The sequence below is a fragment of the Octodon degus genome, unplaced genomic scaffold, assembly GCF_000260255.1.
Source record: "Octodon degus isolate 3935 unplaced genomic scaffold, OctDeg1.0 scaffold00233, whole genome shotgun sequence".
Classification (NCBI taxonomy): domain Eukaryota; kingdom Metazoa; phylum Chordata; class Mammalia; order Rodentia; family Octodontidae; genus Octodon; species Octodon degus.
This window is the reverse complement of record NW_004524809.1, coordinates 2,137,556-2,152,658: the sequence shown is the minus strand read 5'-3', so window position 1 is coordinate 2,152,658 and position 15,103 is coordinate 2,137,556. Positions and strand designations below refer to the sequence as shown.

Sequence of the window (15,103 nt, the reverse complement as noted above, 5' to 3'; positions counted from 1 at the left end):
AATGGATAGAGGGATTTGTTCTAATAGTGTTTGTAAATAGGATATCATGTCCGCATCTTGTACAGCAATTAACCACTAGGAAGAATGTGTGCAATGTGTTAATTATTGAAACTGTGCTACCAATTTGATTTGAAACTGTCTCATTGCTATTTATCAATAAAATTATAAAAAATCAAAACAAAACAAAATGATTCTGTCAAGCCACCAGTCTTCCTTGGGCTCTTGTAACAGACATGGTGATGACAACAGAGACCACTCTTAAGGATAAAGGACAAACTCCCCGTACTCACTTTATTGTTTTGAGACAGCAGAGTCTTGTCTTTCCTGCCCCAAAGCTCCCCTGATTCCTGGACCAGTTCCCCACAGTCCCCCTTTCTGTCCCTGCTGGAAATGACCAGCTTGGGGTGGTGGTGGTGCAGAGGTGTAATTGTATACCCTGTCACGCCACTGTGGCACTATCAGAATATGCCATCACACTTGTATAACATTACTGTAAAACAACATGACCAGTATGGGGGGTAGTGCATCTGGGAGCAGGGCAGATCCAGCCTTGACATAAGAGCTCACAGTGTTAAAAAAGAAAAAAGAAAAGAAAAGAAAAACAAAAGGTGACAGTAGGTGAGTCATAGACAACTGGAGTCAGGTAGTTGAAGAGAGGTAAGCTGGGTCCACTTGAGACTTGGGGACACTTAACAACTAGAACAGCAGCTGTGTCCCCATGTATACTCTGAGGTGCAAAGGCCCTGGGTTGGGTTGGGTGGGGATGAGGATGGTATAGGAAGTGCAGGCAACAGGTGGCAGGGAGGGACAGGGGACTGGCTTAAGGGTGGGTAGACAGGAACAAAGGGCTAGATGGGAGGACAGAGGATAGGGAATTAGGACGGACCATGTCCTTGGCTAGAACTTGTGGTGACAGTTTTTAGCATCCCAATACACATAGCAGGAGGCAGCTAGCTTGTCCCAGGAGTTGCCCATGTGTTATTGGTGCATAGATACTGTCAAGATTACAGGCTCAGTGGAAGAAAGGGACTCAGCCACATGCCCCTGACTATGCTCACATGCATCCCCGAATGGCTGTGGCATAAGGGTGACTTCATGAGCTCTTTTTTTCTTCTTCTTCTTCACATTTTGCCATTGTTCATCAGCAACTCAGTATCTCTCTGGTTCCCCTGTTGGAGTGGTGTGGAATAGGGTCACCAGGAGTGTGGGCCTTGGTGTCCCTGAGGACTAATAGAACCCCAGCTGAGTTTCAGTCTCCTCCCTTAAGCCTCAGTGTCCCCATGTGCATAATGAGACCAGAAGGGTGAAATCCCTCTCCCAAATCCCAAAGGCAGTGCCTCTGGGCCCTGCTCCACCAAGTTATTGTGGTCTCACAGGGACATTATTTTTATTTAATGCTGAAAAACAGCATTAAATAGATTTGTCAGAAAAGGTCTTTAAGGTCTTTACCAACAGACCTCTTCTTCATTTTAAGTTCTTTTTTGCAAAAGCTTGTGTCTTTTTTTTTTTTTTTTGGCTGGCTTAGACTGCCTTAAGGGTGGTTCTGGTAAGGAATAGGGAGTTGGGGATTGAGCCACAGTCTCTTACACCTGACTGGGTTTGCCCCAGCAGGTGGGTAAACAACTGAACTAACCCACAGGCCTGCAGCTTGTGTTTTTGTTTTTGTTTTTGTTTTGTGGAACCAGGGATTGAACTCAGGCCCTTGCATTTGCCAGGGAAGCACTTATTTCACTGAGCCATTTCCCTGGCCCAGCTTGTGTCTTTTTATTTTGTCAGTAATGATATACATGCACAGAACTCCAATGTTATAGTAAGTCTATGCAACTAGGAAAAGCTACACAAGGGAAATTGTATAATTATTTTGTGAAAATTATATTTATTTCTGAAAATTATACCTTATAAATTTTATTTTTAAAAATCCCTACCTTGGGGTAGGGGTACCAATAGGAGACAGCTGCCTGCAGCTTTCTCAGGACATTTTTCTGCTAACAGGACAGCTGGTTTTCCCTCTTGGAATGCATAGACTGTGTAAATCTTTGGGTGAAACAGAGTCCAGGTGGGGTCACAGGCATAAGAGGTAAAAATAGTGTTGATTGGCCCAAATTTCATTAACGTCTATAATTAGCACTTATTCATAGAATTAGCTCCATCAACTAGCAGAAAAAGACACAGAGCTGTAAAGAATCACACCAGCGAAGGTTCTGGGGTAAGGAATAAGTGCTAGGCAAGTTTTCCTGAATTATGGTTCTGGAAAGCCAAAAGGACATACATAACTACAAAAAGGGAAAGGTGGGGAGAGAAATAACAGATATGAGGCAAGATAGATTGCTTGGGATAGACTAAGCCCTGAATCCCAGGCCATGGGAAATGGGGAAGGGACTCCTATGAGTTAGGAATAAAAGCACAAAACTTCTCAATGAGGTGTGCATGTCTGTGTGTACAGGAATGATTAAAGTATCACTTTTGCTGCTTCCTCCTCCTTCCTCTTCTTCTTCTTTTTCTCCATGTTCTCCTCCTCCTTTGATCTCATCAAGTAAATCATTGATCACACAGGGCAGCGTGACCACACTCCCAGCCCTGATGCACTGTGATGGGCCAGCTCTTTGGCTTGAAATTCTCTCCTCTCTTCCATGACATCTGCCACGCCTGGCTTCTCTTTTCCTTCTGACTATTATTCCTCTGTCTCCAGCAGGGCAGGCCCTGCTAGAGTAGGCAAAATGTTGCCCTTTGCCACCCAGAAGTGGTGAGGGAGTGTGTCCTGGACAGAGGGCTGCCCAGCCTCTGCACTCACACTTCCAGCCACACCCTCTTTCTCTGGTGGGTGAATATGTTTCAGTCTGCGTGACAGTGTCCCAAGTAGGGAATCTCACCTCTCCTGCTCTGCAGCCCCCACGACGACTATCCCAGAAACACCTCGTATTTTCAGAACTTGAGTCTCTGCCCAGCTGTGCAGCCTCTTAAGACCCTTTGTGCTTTTAAGTGCTAGCCCCTAGGTCCATTCCCTGGCTGTTGGGAAATCCAGATGGTCTCTGCCTCTCAGAACAGGGCTTGATATAGTTTTAATTATTGCACTGGGAATGCACCAATGCTTTGCTGGCATGGGCAGCTAAACTGCATTGTAAACTCAGAACCAGTAATAAATTAAAGGGATAATTTTTTTGAAACAGGGTCTCACTAGTTCATACTGGCCTTGAACTCATGGTAATCCTCCTACCTCAGCTTCCCAAATGCTGGGATCAGAGGCATGTGCCACCACACCTGGCCAGGTGTCTTGGTTACTTTTCACTTGTTGCTGGGACAAAGTACAAGACATCCAAAATTAAGGAAAGAAAGGTTTACGGATGTTTCAGTCTGTAGTCAACTGGCTTGCAAACAGAGTGGCACATGACAGAAAGCAGCAGTTCATGGTGCAGAAAACAGTGAAGAGTAAGGGGAAGGGCAGCAGCTATGGCTTCTAGCCAGCCTCTCTCACCTCCTTATATTATAAGCAGGCTACTCTGGGGATGGAGGTGTAGAACTCATACAATGTCCATGCCCTCTTCTTGCACAGGATGAGGATATTTGCAAACTAAGAGTTCTGGCTCTCTGCTGAGTCACTTAATTAAACTTTTAAACTCAAGTTGACACAATGTATCAAGAAGTACAATCCACCCCTTGTCAAGTTGGCAACCAGACAGTTCCTTAAACCAGTTTCTAGGTACATAGACATGCTATTAACATTTTACAACTTGAACATTGTATAACATTAGAACCATGACATTTTGCCCCTGGGCACCCCCCACCCTGCACAAAAACTCATGTACATCCCTTAATGCAAATGGCATTTTAGTCTATTTCCTAAGAGTTGCCAAAATTCTAACAGTTCCTACATTGCTGAAAAGTCCAAGATCTAAGGCGAACTCTTATCTGTGAGCCCCTGTACAAATGAAAAGTTAAACACTTCCAGTATTCAATAAGACACAAAAAAATTACCATTCCAAAAGGCACAAGCAGCAGTATGCAAAGCACTGGGACCAAAGCAAGTCCAAAGTCCGGAAGGGCAGTCCTGTAGTTCCATGTAGAATATCCAAAGCAATCTTTAATGAGTTATGAGCGCCAAAAGACTTACATGGCTCCACCCCGGCAACCCTTCTGCTTGTATCTCCCATGCTTTAGTCTGTGGCTGGCTTTGCTACTCCTTGCAGCTTTTCTCATAATCCATGTTCTTGGCTTTTCCAAACTTCTGGGGTTTCTATGGAATAGGCTTCTCACTCACAGCTTTATACACTGCCCTCTCAGAGGCACATTGCCTGGCCTCCCAGGACTTCTGAAATGTAGGAGAAATCCTTTTTCACCCCAGAACTCCTGAATGTGCCTAAAACCATTGTCACATGGATGATGCCAAGGTCTGCTATCAACTGAAGTAGTAACCAGGCTTTCTTCTCTCTTGGCTGTTCAAGTGCCTGGATTGGTGAGCACTCTGACCATGATCCCCAGGAATAAATTATCTACACTATTCTCACCCTGGAACCTTGTCTGGCCTCTGTCTCCATTTTGGAAAATGGGGCTCTGCGGCTTTCTCCTCAAAGCCAAACCCTCTCACTTGCAATTCTGAGGCTGCAAAGAGCCAGAACTTGATGCCTCCTATGATGCCCTCAGGACATCTTTTCTACACTCTTGTTCCTCATGAACAATGGAAATCTAAACTCTTTTTCTTTTTTTTGGTGGAACTGGGGATTGAACTCAGGGCCTTGTGCTTGCCAGGGAAGCGCTTATTCCACTGAGCCATCTCCCCGGGCCCTTGGAATTCTAAACTCTTACCTTCGTAGTCCACAGCTTTCCTGGCACTTCCTTTCTGGCCAAACTCACAACATTTAAATCATCCTGCTGGGCTCTTTCCTTTTGATTCTCAACATAAATCTGACTAAAAGCCCCCAACGATAGCCATGCCACTGCTTCAACATTTGACTGCTTTGAAATTTCCTTTGTCAGATTAACTAGTCCACTGTGCTTAATCTCAGTCTCAGGCAAAGTCTTTGGACATGAGAAAAGGCAGACAAACTTTCTGCCAAGCCATAGTACAAATCACCCGGAGTTCAAAAACCAATACAGTCCATCTTTCCAGCAGAAACCTCCCCAGCCTGGTCTTTACAGGCAGGGTGTCTATCAGTATTCTGGTCTTCTGAGCTCTGACAAGAATCTCCCATAAAGAAGAGCCAAAAGCATTCCAGCTCTTTGCTAGCAGGTGACCTCTCTAAACCTTTCCTATCTCTTTCCATAAGCCATTCCCAAAGACTCTTGAATGACAAAGTCAGGTAGTCACAGAAATGACACCATTTCTCTGATACCAAATTCTGTCTCAGTTACTTTTCATTTGTTGCTGGGATGAAATACCTCACACCAAAATTAAGGAAGGAAAGGTCTATTTAGCTCAGTTTGTGGAGGTTTCAGTCTATATGCAGCTGGCTCCCAGGCACATAACAGAAAGCAGCAATTCATGGCAGCAGAAAACAGTGAATAAAGAAAAGGGCAGCAGCCTGGACCTTCTAGCTAGCCTCCTTCCCCTCCTTATGTGTAAACAAGCTACCCTGGTGCTGGAGGTGAAGAACTCACACAATGTCCATGCCCTCTCTTCTACAGGGTGAGGTTGTTTATTAAGAATCGTCAGGGCCAGTGAGATGGTTTAGTAGAATAAGCACTTCCCTGGCAAGTACAAGGGCCTGAGTTCAATCCCTGGTTTAAAAAAAAAGAAAAGAAAGAAAGAATCCTGGCTCTCTGCTGAGTCACTTAAACTTCTAAACTTCTCAAGTTGACACAATGTATCAACCAGTACACCAGGGATAGATTTTTTTTTTAAAGAAGATAATATATTTATAAAGGAGAAAATCAGAAGACAGAAAGCTTCACCATGTGAGGTGAGGGCAGGGGCATCTGATGGATTCTCCCCGGACTTTTGTTTCTAGCTCCCTTTTATCAGGTGATAAAATCCTCCTTCCCAGATCAGTACTTGGAACTTGTCACAACCTGATTAGCTCCCTAGACCTTCATAGATGGATTCCAGATACAGGACCCTAATCTGGGCACCATTACTTTCTTTTTTTTTGGTGGAACTGGGGATTGAACTCAGATCCTTGCGTTTGCCAGTCAAGCGCTTATCCTACTGAGCCATCTCCCTGGCCCCTTGGGCACCATTACTTTTGTGTATACTCATAGATGGGCTTCTTTTTCTTTCTGCCTGCTTGTTCTTGTCAGGGCTGTATCCCTGGGATTTGTGGGTTAATTAGGAGGAGCCTTACAGATAAGGTCAAGTAAGTGATTCAGTGAGGGAATGTATGTGTATCTTTTTTTTCCATAATTTTATTGAGAAACAAATAGCAATGAGACAGTTTCAAACCAAACTGGTAGGACAGTTTCAATAATTAACACATTGCATACATTCTTTTTTTTCTGGATTCTAGATATTAATTTTAATAGTTCAAAACAAAAAGTTAAGTAACAAATGTTTAACAAGCACCCATTATAATCACTAAACTGTGAATTCAGCATTATTTGTATCTGATCAACTATACAAACATTGCAATTTTTCTTTTGACAAGAAATAGGAATCCCCAATATGAGAGGAAACTACTAAATAAAGGTTGAATCTGCCAGCCTAGCACCATAATTTCAGTCTTTGAGCCTCCCGAAGAGCTGGAAAAAAGACATGGGAAGACATGAGGAGCTGAAATTGTGAAGAATAGTTCCTGACTTGGGATCCAATTTTCACAGTGAGACCATGTAGTCTAGCAAAGAGGAAAATCGCTGACACTGGAGACGGCACACAGAAAAATTTGGGAACAGAAGTCCAGGGAGGCCACCGCAGGCAGGAGAGCAGTGTGTACAGAACGCAGTGCTTGCAGCAGCCTCAGGAGCTAGGGGGTTTCTTCTTGGCTTCGAGGTCCTTTTTAATCTCTTCAAGTTTTTTAGCCAGGTTTGGTATGTCATAGTTCTGAGCCAGGTACATTCCTACCACGTTTCCAAAAGTAAATCCAAGCAGGAACTGGAGCATGTTGTCGGCAGGGAGAACCGGAAGGGCGCCTGGGCAGCCACAGCTACGCGAGTCCCTTGCCCAGCCTCCCCGGCTCAGGAGCGGAAGTCATACATTCTTCCTAGTGGTTAATTGCTGTACAAGATGCGGACTTGATATCCTATTTACAAACACCATTAGAACAAATCCCTCTATTCATTAAGATAATGTAACTATATATCTATCCTAACTACTTTGAATACACAGATACAAATGGACATTCATCTGTATACCCTTCTTTTGTTAAGTTCCATCATTTAAATATTATAGGTGTGTAAACTCAGCAAAATATTCTAAAAGAGTTCAGTAGTCCATAATAGTATTGGGTCTTCCACTTCACTGGCAATGTCAGAAATTGTTGACCTGAGTCCCCTATAGCTCAACATAACAGCATGGCTTTACTTCTTTTTTTATTTTATTATTAATTTTATTGAGAAAAATTGCAATGTGACAGCTTCCAAAACAGGTTGGTAGGAGAGTTACAACAATTAATACATTGCATATTGTTGTCTTTGTAGTAGTCATTCATAGCACAAGATGCAGACATGATATCTGTCCAAACACTATTAGTACAGATCTTTCTTCTTATTGAATTAAGAGAAAGTAGCTATATATCTATCCTAACTATTTTGGATACATAGATATAAAATTGTCCTTCATTTATATCACATGGCTTTACTTCTTATACTTTATTTTTATACTTTTCTGCTGGATGGTTAAGACCAAGGTAAAGCAGGACCTATGCAACAAGAGTTGTAGCTTTTGAGTCTGATAAGGTCAGTGAAATCCCCTCAGGATTTATCCTGAGATCCTGTACCTCAGACTGCAGAACCTTTGTCAGTATCAACCATGTGGATGAGTCACAGCCATTGCCTGGCCAATGTGCTCTCTGTGAAAGCCTGAGAGAATGTTTTTTCTCCATGTGACTCTCCTTAGGCACACTCTACATCACTGATCACTTTCCTCTTTGGCCCCATAATCTCCTTGATCAGAATATTTGAGACACTACCGAGTTACATGACGTTACAGTACAAGTTCTCATATGTCCTGAGTCTTAAGTGACCTTGGAAGGCTAGGGCCAAAATGTTAGCTTTCCTTGCAGCCCTCCTTTTACTCTAATTTTGGTCTGCAAACTTAGTTTGTTAACCATTCAGAAGACAAGCTTATTGTTATTACCATACCACGTAGGCTGTTAAGCTTAGTCTCACTATCTGTCTGAATATCTAGGAAACATGACAATGTCAAGCCATACAGTTATATGTAGAATATGGGCAAGGCAATGATCCTGAGAATCTCCAGAAGATTTTTGAATCTAGCAGTTAATTGGAAAGATTCTCACCCTGACTAACTATATACACTGATACCTGTGAACTAAGATACTGCACTGAAGATGGTAATCTGTAATAGTAGTTTCATACTTGGAGTGCCTGTCATTCTGGTTTTCTGAATACGGACTGCTTGTCATGACATGCCAGTTGCTGCTATGATGTCTCTCAGGTAGATGGTTGTTCAGAAAGAAGGGTGGTGAATGAAAGCAAGAGACAAGAAAAGGAATATTGTGGGACTGTCCGCCTTCAAGGTTGTATATGGTTAGATTTTTGGACTTAAGTGTAAAGATAAGAAGTATATAATTCTTTATGCCTATTTTAAAAAATATATTCTAATTTTTAAATATTTTTTCATCATATTCTATAGGGAGTTAAAGTTCAACATATCAATACTTGATAAAAAATATCTGTTCCAATTTATGTATGTGTATCTTGTGCAGTAACATAGCACCCCTATAGTGGGAATGCATATGTATTTTTATATAGTTTTACTTTAAGTTAGTAGCTCCTCCCCTTTTTGTCTCCTTTGCTGTATTTGAAGTGGGGAGAACAGATATCTTGGTTTTGAGCACCTGGATCTCTTTATGCTCTGCTTGTCAGTCCTTTCTCAGATCCTGTGTTGTAAATCCCTATGCCATTTGGTACCTTTCTTTATCTGTTTTTTCCTTGTTCTCTAATTGCTCCCTCCAATAATGTTTTTACTCATTTTAGTCAGGATTAGCTAAAAAGCCTACTGAGTCTCTTTATTCTTCCCCACCCTAAAGACCATTTCCCTCTACACTTCCCCTCTCTAAGAACATCCATCCAATTGCTGTTGGGAAATGGGCAATGACCAATTTGAGCTGGGTGCAACCATTGTTAGGGAACAGTGGATGGAAGTCTTTAGCAGGGAGGGTTGTCCAATGGGTCTCAATAAAAAGAGGCTGGAGCTTTGTCATTGGTTCCATCTGTATGACAATTAGGAGTTTTGCAGCTTCTAGGCAAGAGTAAATATACTTTACCAAGAGATTGAAGCTGTATGAAGAAAGTATGAACACTAGAGTGGAAAGGCAGATGGTGGAAAGAGCAACATTAGTCAGTGTTCTTAAGAGATTGGAATAGCAGTTTAATCAACTGGCTCCTAGACTTGCCTACAGGTGTAGCTGGAAACTGCTATCAGGGGTCAGTGACTGGAGCACCCCTTTCTATGTCTAGCCTATGTTACTATTATTTTTATATGTCTTTGGTTACCTTCTTTTTTACTGGGTGATTAAAACCAAGTTAAAGTTAGACCCTCTTGAAATTATCAAGTTCAGTTAAGTCTCCCCACACATTACTTTCAGAACCATATGCAGGGCTTCTTATTTCCTCTGGCAATGTCAGCCACCAGGATAGGTCACAGCCTTGCTTGACAATGTAGCTCCCTGTGGAAGAATCAGAGACATTTCTCTCTCTGATGATCCTTTTTAGCACACTGTACTTTGATTGACTTCCATCCTCTGGGGTCCAACAATCTCCCTGTTCAGGAGGTTGGATGATGTACCAAAGTTTTAGGATGCTCTGGAAGAAGTCCCTTTATGTCTTGGGTCCTTTCTAACTTTGGAAAGCCAGGTTAAAATATTGGTTGTCCTTTTTGCCCAATTATCTACCTATCTTTGGTCATCAAGCCTCTCTTGTTGAACACCCAGAAGGTTAGTTACACCAGTATTGAAGTGGGATTGACAGGCTTAATTTTATAATATTATCTAGAAATATTTAGTATTACCAAGGGAACTATTATTTCCTTACCAACCATGGTTATCTTAGAAGTTGAATCTCTCTGAAAAAAAAGGGGGGGCGCCAGGGAGATGGCTCAGTAGAATAAGTGCTTCCCTGCCAAGCACAAGGGCCTGAGTTCAATCCCTGGTTCTGAAAAAAAAGAAGTTGAATCTCTACAGAATGTTAACAGATGACAACTATAACGTTTTACAGAAAAACTTTACAGAGAAAGCTCAATGACACCATACTACTTTAACGTAGCAGTTAACATGATATTATCATATTAGAACAATTGTTTTGTTATTATCTCGGAAGCACATTTAAATGTTTATCTTAATGCAGAACAAACCCTCAAGTCATCTCTAGCTAATTTTAAGATATTAATGGCATATTATTTAACAGAGGTGCCATTTAGGAAGATTGTACTTGCCCATAGATGTACCTTATTTGTTATCAATGTCCAATCTTTAGTTTCTTATGTCCATCTGAGTATTTGGAGGAGTGTCCAAGAAGAATTTCTTCTCCCTGTCTTTGTTTCTCTAGGCCTAGAATTTTACTTCCCAGTGTCAGTTGGTCCCGATGACTGAGTTTTTCTTAACCTCCTCTAATGGAGATTTCATGTGCACCCTGAGAGTCAGCTCCCTCTGTAGTTCCCTCCCATGGAGGTTTATGTCACCCCCCCCATGAACTTCTCTTGTGCATCCAAAATTTCTTTTCTATGTATTTAGCCCCCTTCTAGGACCTGTTTCAGCCATATATTTGACCCATGAAATTTCCCAACCATGATTAGAATTATCTGTCATACAAATGTGACTTATCCATACAATAACAAAATGTCTGTTTAATCAAAACACAGTGGTTTTTTGGCACAGGGTCTCACTGTGTAGTTTCAGGCTGGCCTTGAACTCATGAAGCAGACCAGGCTGACCTCAAACTTGTGGTGATCTTCTTGCCTCATTCTCCCAAGTGATGGGGACTACAGGTGTGCACCACCACATCTGGCTCTTAATCAAAACTATTTTTTTTTAAACATGCTCTTGCTGTGCAGTTCAGACTGGACTTAAACTCACTAACCAGTCCAGACTGGCCTCAAACTTGTGGTAATCTTCCTGCCTTACCCTTCCAAGTGCTGAGATAACAGGTATGTGCCCCCACACCAGTAAAACTCATAAATCAATTTAAATAACTAAGCCCCTAACAATGGAAAATAAGAAACCATCCTAGTAGAATAGAGAAACTTTGCCTTTTAATATAGCTTTGTAAATTTAACCACAACCATTGCTTAATAAGGAAACCTTAGTATTTTACCCATAGAGAATTTAACCTTTGAAGATTGCCAATGTAAATTCACTACAATAATATATTTAACAATGTTTATTGGGGTGCGTCCCTCGTAAGACTTTTGGAAAATATTGAAAATCCCATGAATGGATAAAGTTGAAGCAATTGCTTTCAGGCAGAGTGGGCCACCTACATACAGAGTGGGACACATCTTCCTCCTCCTCATGCCCAGTCTGCTAGGCACACAGTCTCCTAGATGAGTCCTCAATTATGAGAAAGGAAATTAATTGTCTGGATTCAACTGGGCTCTAGAAACAGGAAAAGTGAGGCACTGATAACTTTGGTTACCTTGAAAATCTATGTAAAGAGCTTTCCATGGAAATCTAAAAAAGAGTAAAACATCAAACTGAAACAACAAAGAAAAGAAAAACTATTGAACTCAAACAGCTGCAGTGTTGTAACTGATTACTAGCACAGGCTGAATAGGCAGGTGGGCAAACACACAAAACAATTGCACATAGGGGGACATCATGCCAATTTTGTCATAAAGGCGTATATGGGTGTATATACCCACTTTTATTCTTTAGAATATTTCCATTTATGAATTATTTTAATTTTGTGAACTTTATTAAACTATGAGCTCTTAACAGGAAAAAAATTTTAAATAATTTTTAATACTTAGTGAGTAAGTATCAAAATTTTTAACATCAACCTTTTTTTTGGTGTACAAAGTCTTTAAAAAACAATAGAAGGATTGGCCAAATAGTTCAGCTGATAGCTCAGCTGATTAAAGTGACTGCAAGCAGGTACAGCGGCTGGAGGTTCAATCCCCAGGCCTGCCATGCTGGCCCCGTGCCTGAGGCGTGCTGAGATTCCAATTGAGATTGGGCATGGTGGCACATGCGTATAATCCCAGCTGTTGGGAAGCTGTAAACAGGCGGATCACTATGAGTCTGATTGAGTAGTGAGACTCTGAACACCCTGTAGACCCTTCCCTAAAACACACACACACACAATAATAATAATAATCTTTACTTCAGTTACTACACCTCTGGTAGTCTTCACACATGACTTCACTCATTCCATACACAGTGTATCACTTACACTGATAGCACATGTGTTTTCGCTTTTCTGGCCTTTTTGTAAGACATATGTGACATCTTACTGGTCTTTCTGTTTTTTCACGACGTTCTTGTTATAGAATGTGCATTTAACATGAATATAAAATATCAATAAAATAAGATATTAAATTTTTGATATGTATTGCACATTTAGAATAAATATCATTTGCACATTAGCTGTGTGCTTACTTGCAAAACCTAAAAGATAGCACCAGAAATAAAAAACTCTGTGACCGACACTACAAATACAAATAAAAATCTATCACAGAGATAATCTTTTCTTCAACTGTCACACGCAAGACAGTCTTCATACATGAAAACTGCATGATCCAGTGTCACTTACACTGATATCATGTATGTTTTATTTTTCTGTCCTTTCCTGTAGAGCACAGTTGATACCTTTTTGGTTTTTGTGTGTTGTCATAGTGGATTTTTGTGATTCTGCACATGCCTGTTCACTTGTCAGCTCACCAGTGTGCTCCATAATTTTTTTGTGTAGTTCCTTGGACAGAAACATTTTGGTTTTTCTCTGATATAAATGATCTCTTATGAATTTCAGTCCCAGTCTGGTTTTAGTTTATCACTTAGGTATGAATCAAAGTTTCACTCTTTAAGAACCAGTTCTGGGCCTATATCTACAATGGGTAGATTGCCAGGGTTCCCAAATATTCCATCACAAACTCCCTCTCTTCATCAGTAGAGACCTGGGCTGAAAGCTATGCAACACAATTGGTAAATAGATTTTATTTTACTTTTTTATTTTTGGTAAATAGATTTTAATTGGTTCATTATGCTGGGAAATGTTTCTGATCATTTTCATCAGCAATGGATCCTTGAGCTTCAGAGCCCTTTTCATGAGCACCTTTAACCCATTTCCTTCACAGATAAGCTGCACAATTCTGTTGTTGGCAACAGGGTTAAAGCAGAGAGGAATGAATTCTCGAGCAATTCATTATCTGAACAGAGCATCTTCATTACCTGTGGTGTTTAGTCTGTGAGTGTAAACAATGATTTAAAGCAATTGTACATGCTTATGTAATAAAGCACACATATTGCTGTTTGGTTATAGTTTTCATTGTCTAGGAGTACAGGAGGTTTGGGAAGAAGTCCAACTTGCACCATCCTGTACCTTAGTATTGTGTCAGAGGACAGGTTCAGTAAAAGCCAGTGATTCTCCGTAAATCTTCATATTCACACAGTTTTTACCAGTTTTTCAACAATAACCATTTATAACATATTATTTTTCCCACTATATCATTTAATGCCACATAAAATGCCATTTTTCCTTAATGTCAACAAGAGTCAGGAGTGATAATACATGCTTGTAATCTCTCACTCAGGAGGTTGAGACAAGCTGGGCATAGTGGTGCACACTTGTAATCCCAGCATTAGGCCAGCCTAACTACACAGTGTGATCCTGTCTGAGAAAAAGGAGGCTAAGGCAGGAGCATCACTGAGTCCAAGGCCAGCCCAAACTATATAGCAAGACCCTGTCTCAAAAATTCACAAGTCCAAACTGTTGCTACCAAGAGCCATACCAACATGTGAGCTATAGTCCTTTTCATTACCTTTAGTTCTATAGAAGTGTCCTCAGCCATGAGGACACAAAGAAACAAAAAGCACCTTTGACAATAATGGTTCTTGTTGTACAGCAGTCCCAGGTGTTTTAAAAAGTTTTTCTTATAATCCCTTTATAAAGACTGGTCTTCAAGGTCTTCATCAACAGCCTTCTTCTTACCAAAGTTCATGTATTTTTAACTCATGATTAGTGATGTTAATACCACTTTGAGGGGCTGGGGAGATAGCTCAGTAGAATAAGTGCTTCCCTGGCAAGTGCAAGGTCCTGAGTTCAATCCCCAGTACCGCAAAAATAAAATAAAATAAAATAAAATGTGTTGGGGGCCGGGGAGATGGCTCAGTAGAATAAGTGTTTGCCTGGCAAGGTCAAGGGCCTGAGTTCAATCTCCAATTCCGCAAAAAAACCCCAAAACTTTGATTTTATGGTGAGTATTTATTGCATGAAACAGAAAATCTGGAAAAGAAAAAGAAGATGTAAATTATGTTTGTTACTTACTAATGCATTCTTTGCAAACTTCCCTCAGGACTCTTACTAGTACATGGAGGGCACTTTTCTTCTATTGTAATTCTTCCAATTTACCAGGATACTCAGCTAGCTGTAGGGTCAGAGCAGAACTCAAACCCTGTCAAAAATATCTTCAAGGGGCTGGGGAGATAGCTCAGTAGAATAAGCGCTTGCCTGGCACTTGCAGGCTCCTGAGTTCAATCCCCAATACTGAAAAAAAATATGTCATATAGTAACTCAAGTTGTTGATCCATGTCATTGATACTGATGATTTCCCCAATCTCTGTTCCTTCAAAATGAGGTGGGTTTTTATCATTGCTTTACTTTTCTTTTTGAATTAAAAGCATTTCTTGAGAGCAACATATTGTTGGATCTTCCTTCTTGATCCTTTCTGCCAGTCTGCTTCTTTGGATTGGTGAGTTGAGACCATTAACATTGTTATAACTGATATATACTGATTTATCTTTGTCATGTTATTTTCCTGTTGTTGGCTCCCCCCTGTGCCCCT

The 15,103-nt window shown here is 40.9% G+C and overlaps 1 protein-coding gene and 1 pseudogene across 1 annotated transcript; both read right to left on the bottom strand.

Annotated features, from left to right (window-relative positions):
* Window positions 1-6,758: 6,758 nt before the first annotated feature.
* On the bottom strand, window positions 6,759-7,051 carry LOC101567052 (short transmembrane mitochondrial protein 1). Its single transcript, XM_012512577.2, has one exon. It carries the CDS (start codon window positions 7,025-7,027, stop codon window positions 6,884-6,886), a length of 144 nt encoding a protein of 47 aa, XP_012368031.1. The 5' UTR covers window positions 7,028-7,051; the 3' UTR covers window positions 6,759-6,883.
* Window positions 7,052-13,115: 6,064 nt separating this feature from the next.
* LOC101577951 lies at window positions 13,116-14,631 on the bottom strand (annotated as a pseudogene).
* Window positions 14,632-15,103: the final 472 nt, after the last annotated feature.

Bases quoted from the DNA above. Each gene is read 5' to 3' on its own strand.
- LOC101567052 (XM_012512577.2), bottom strand. From the start codon at position 7,027: ATGCTCCAGTTCCTGCTTGGATTTACTTTTGGAAACGTGGTAGGAATG.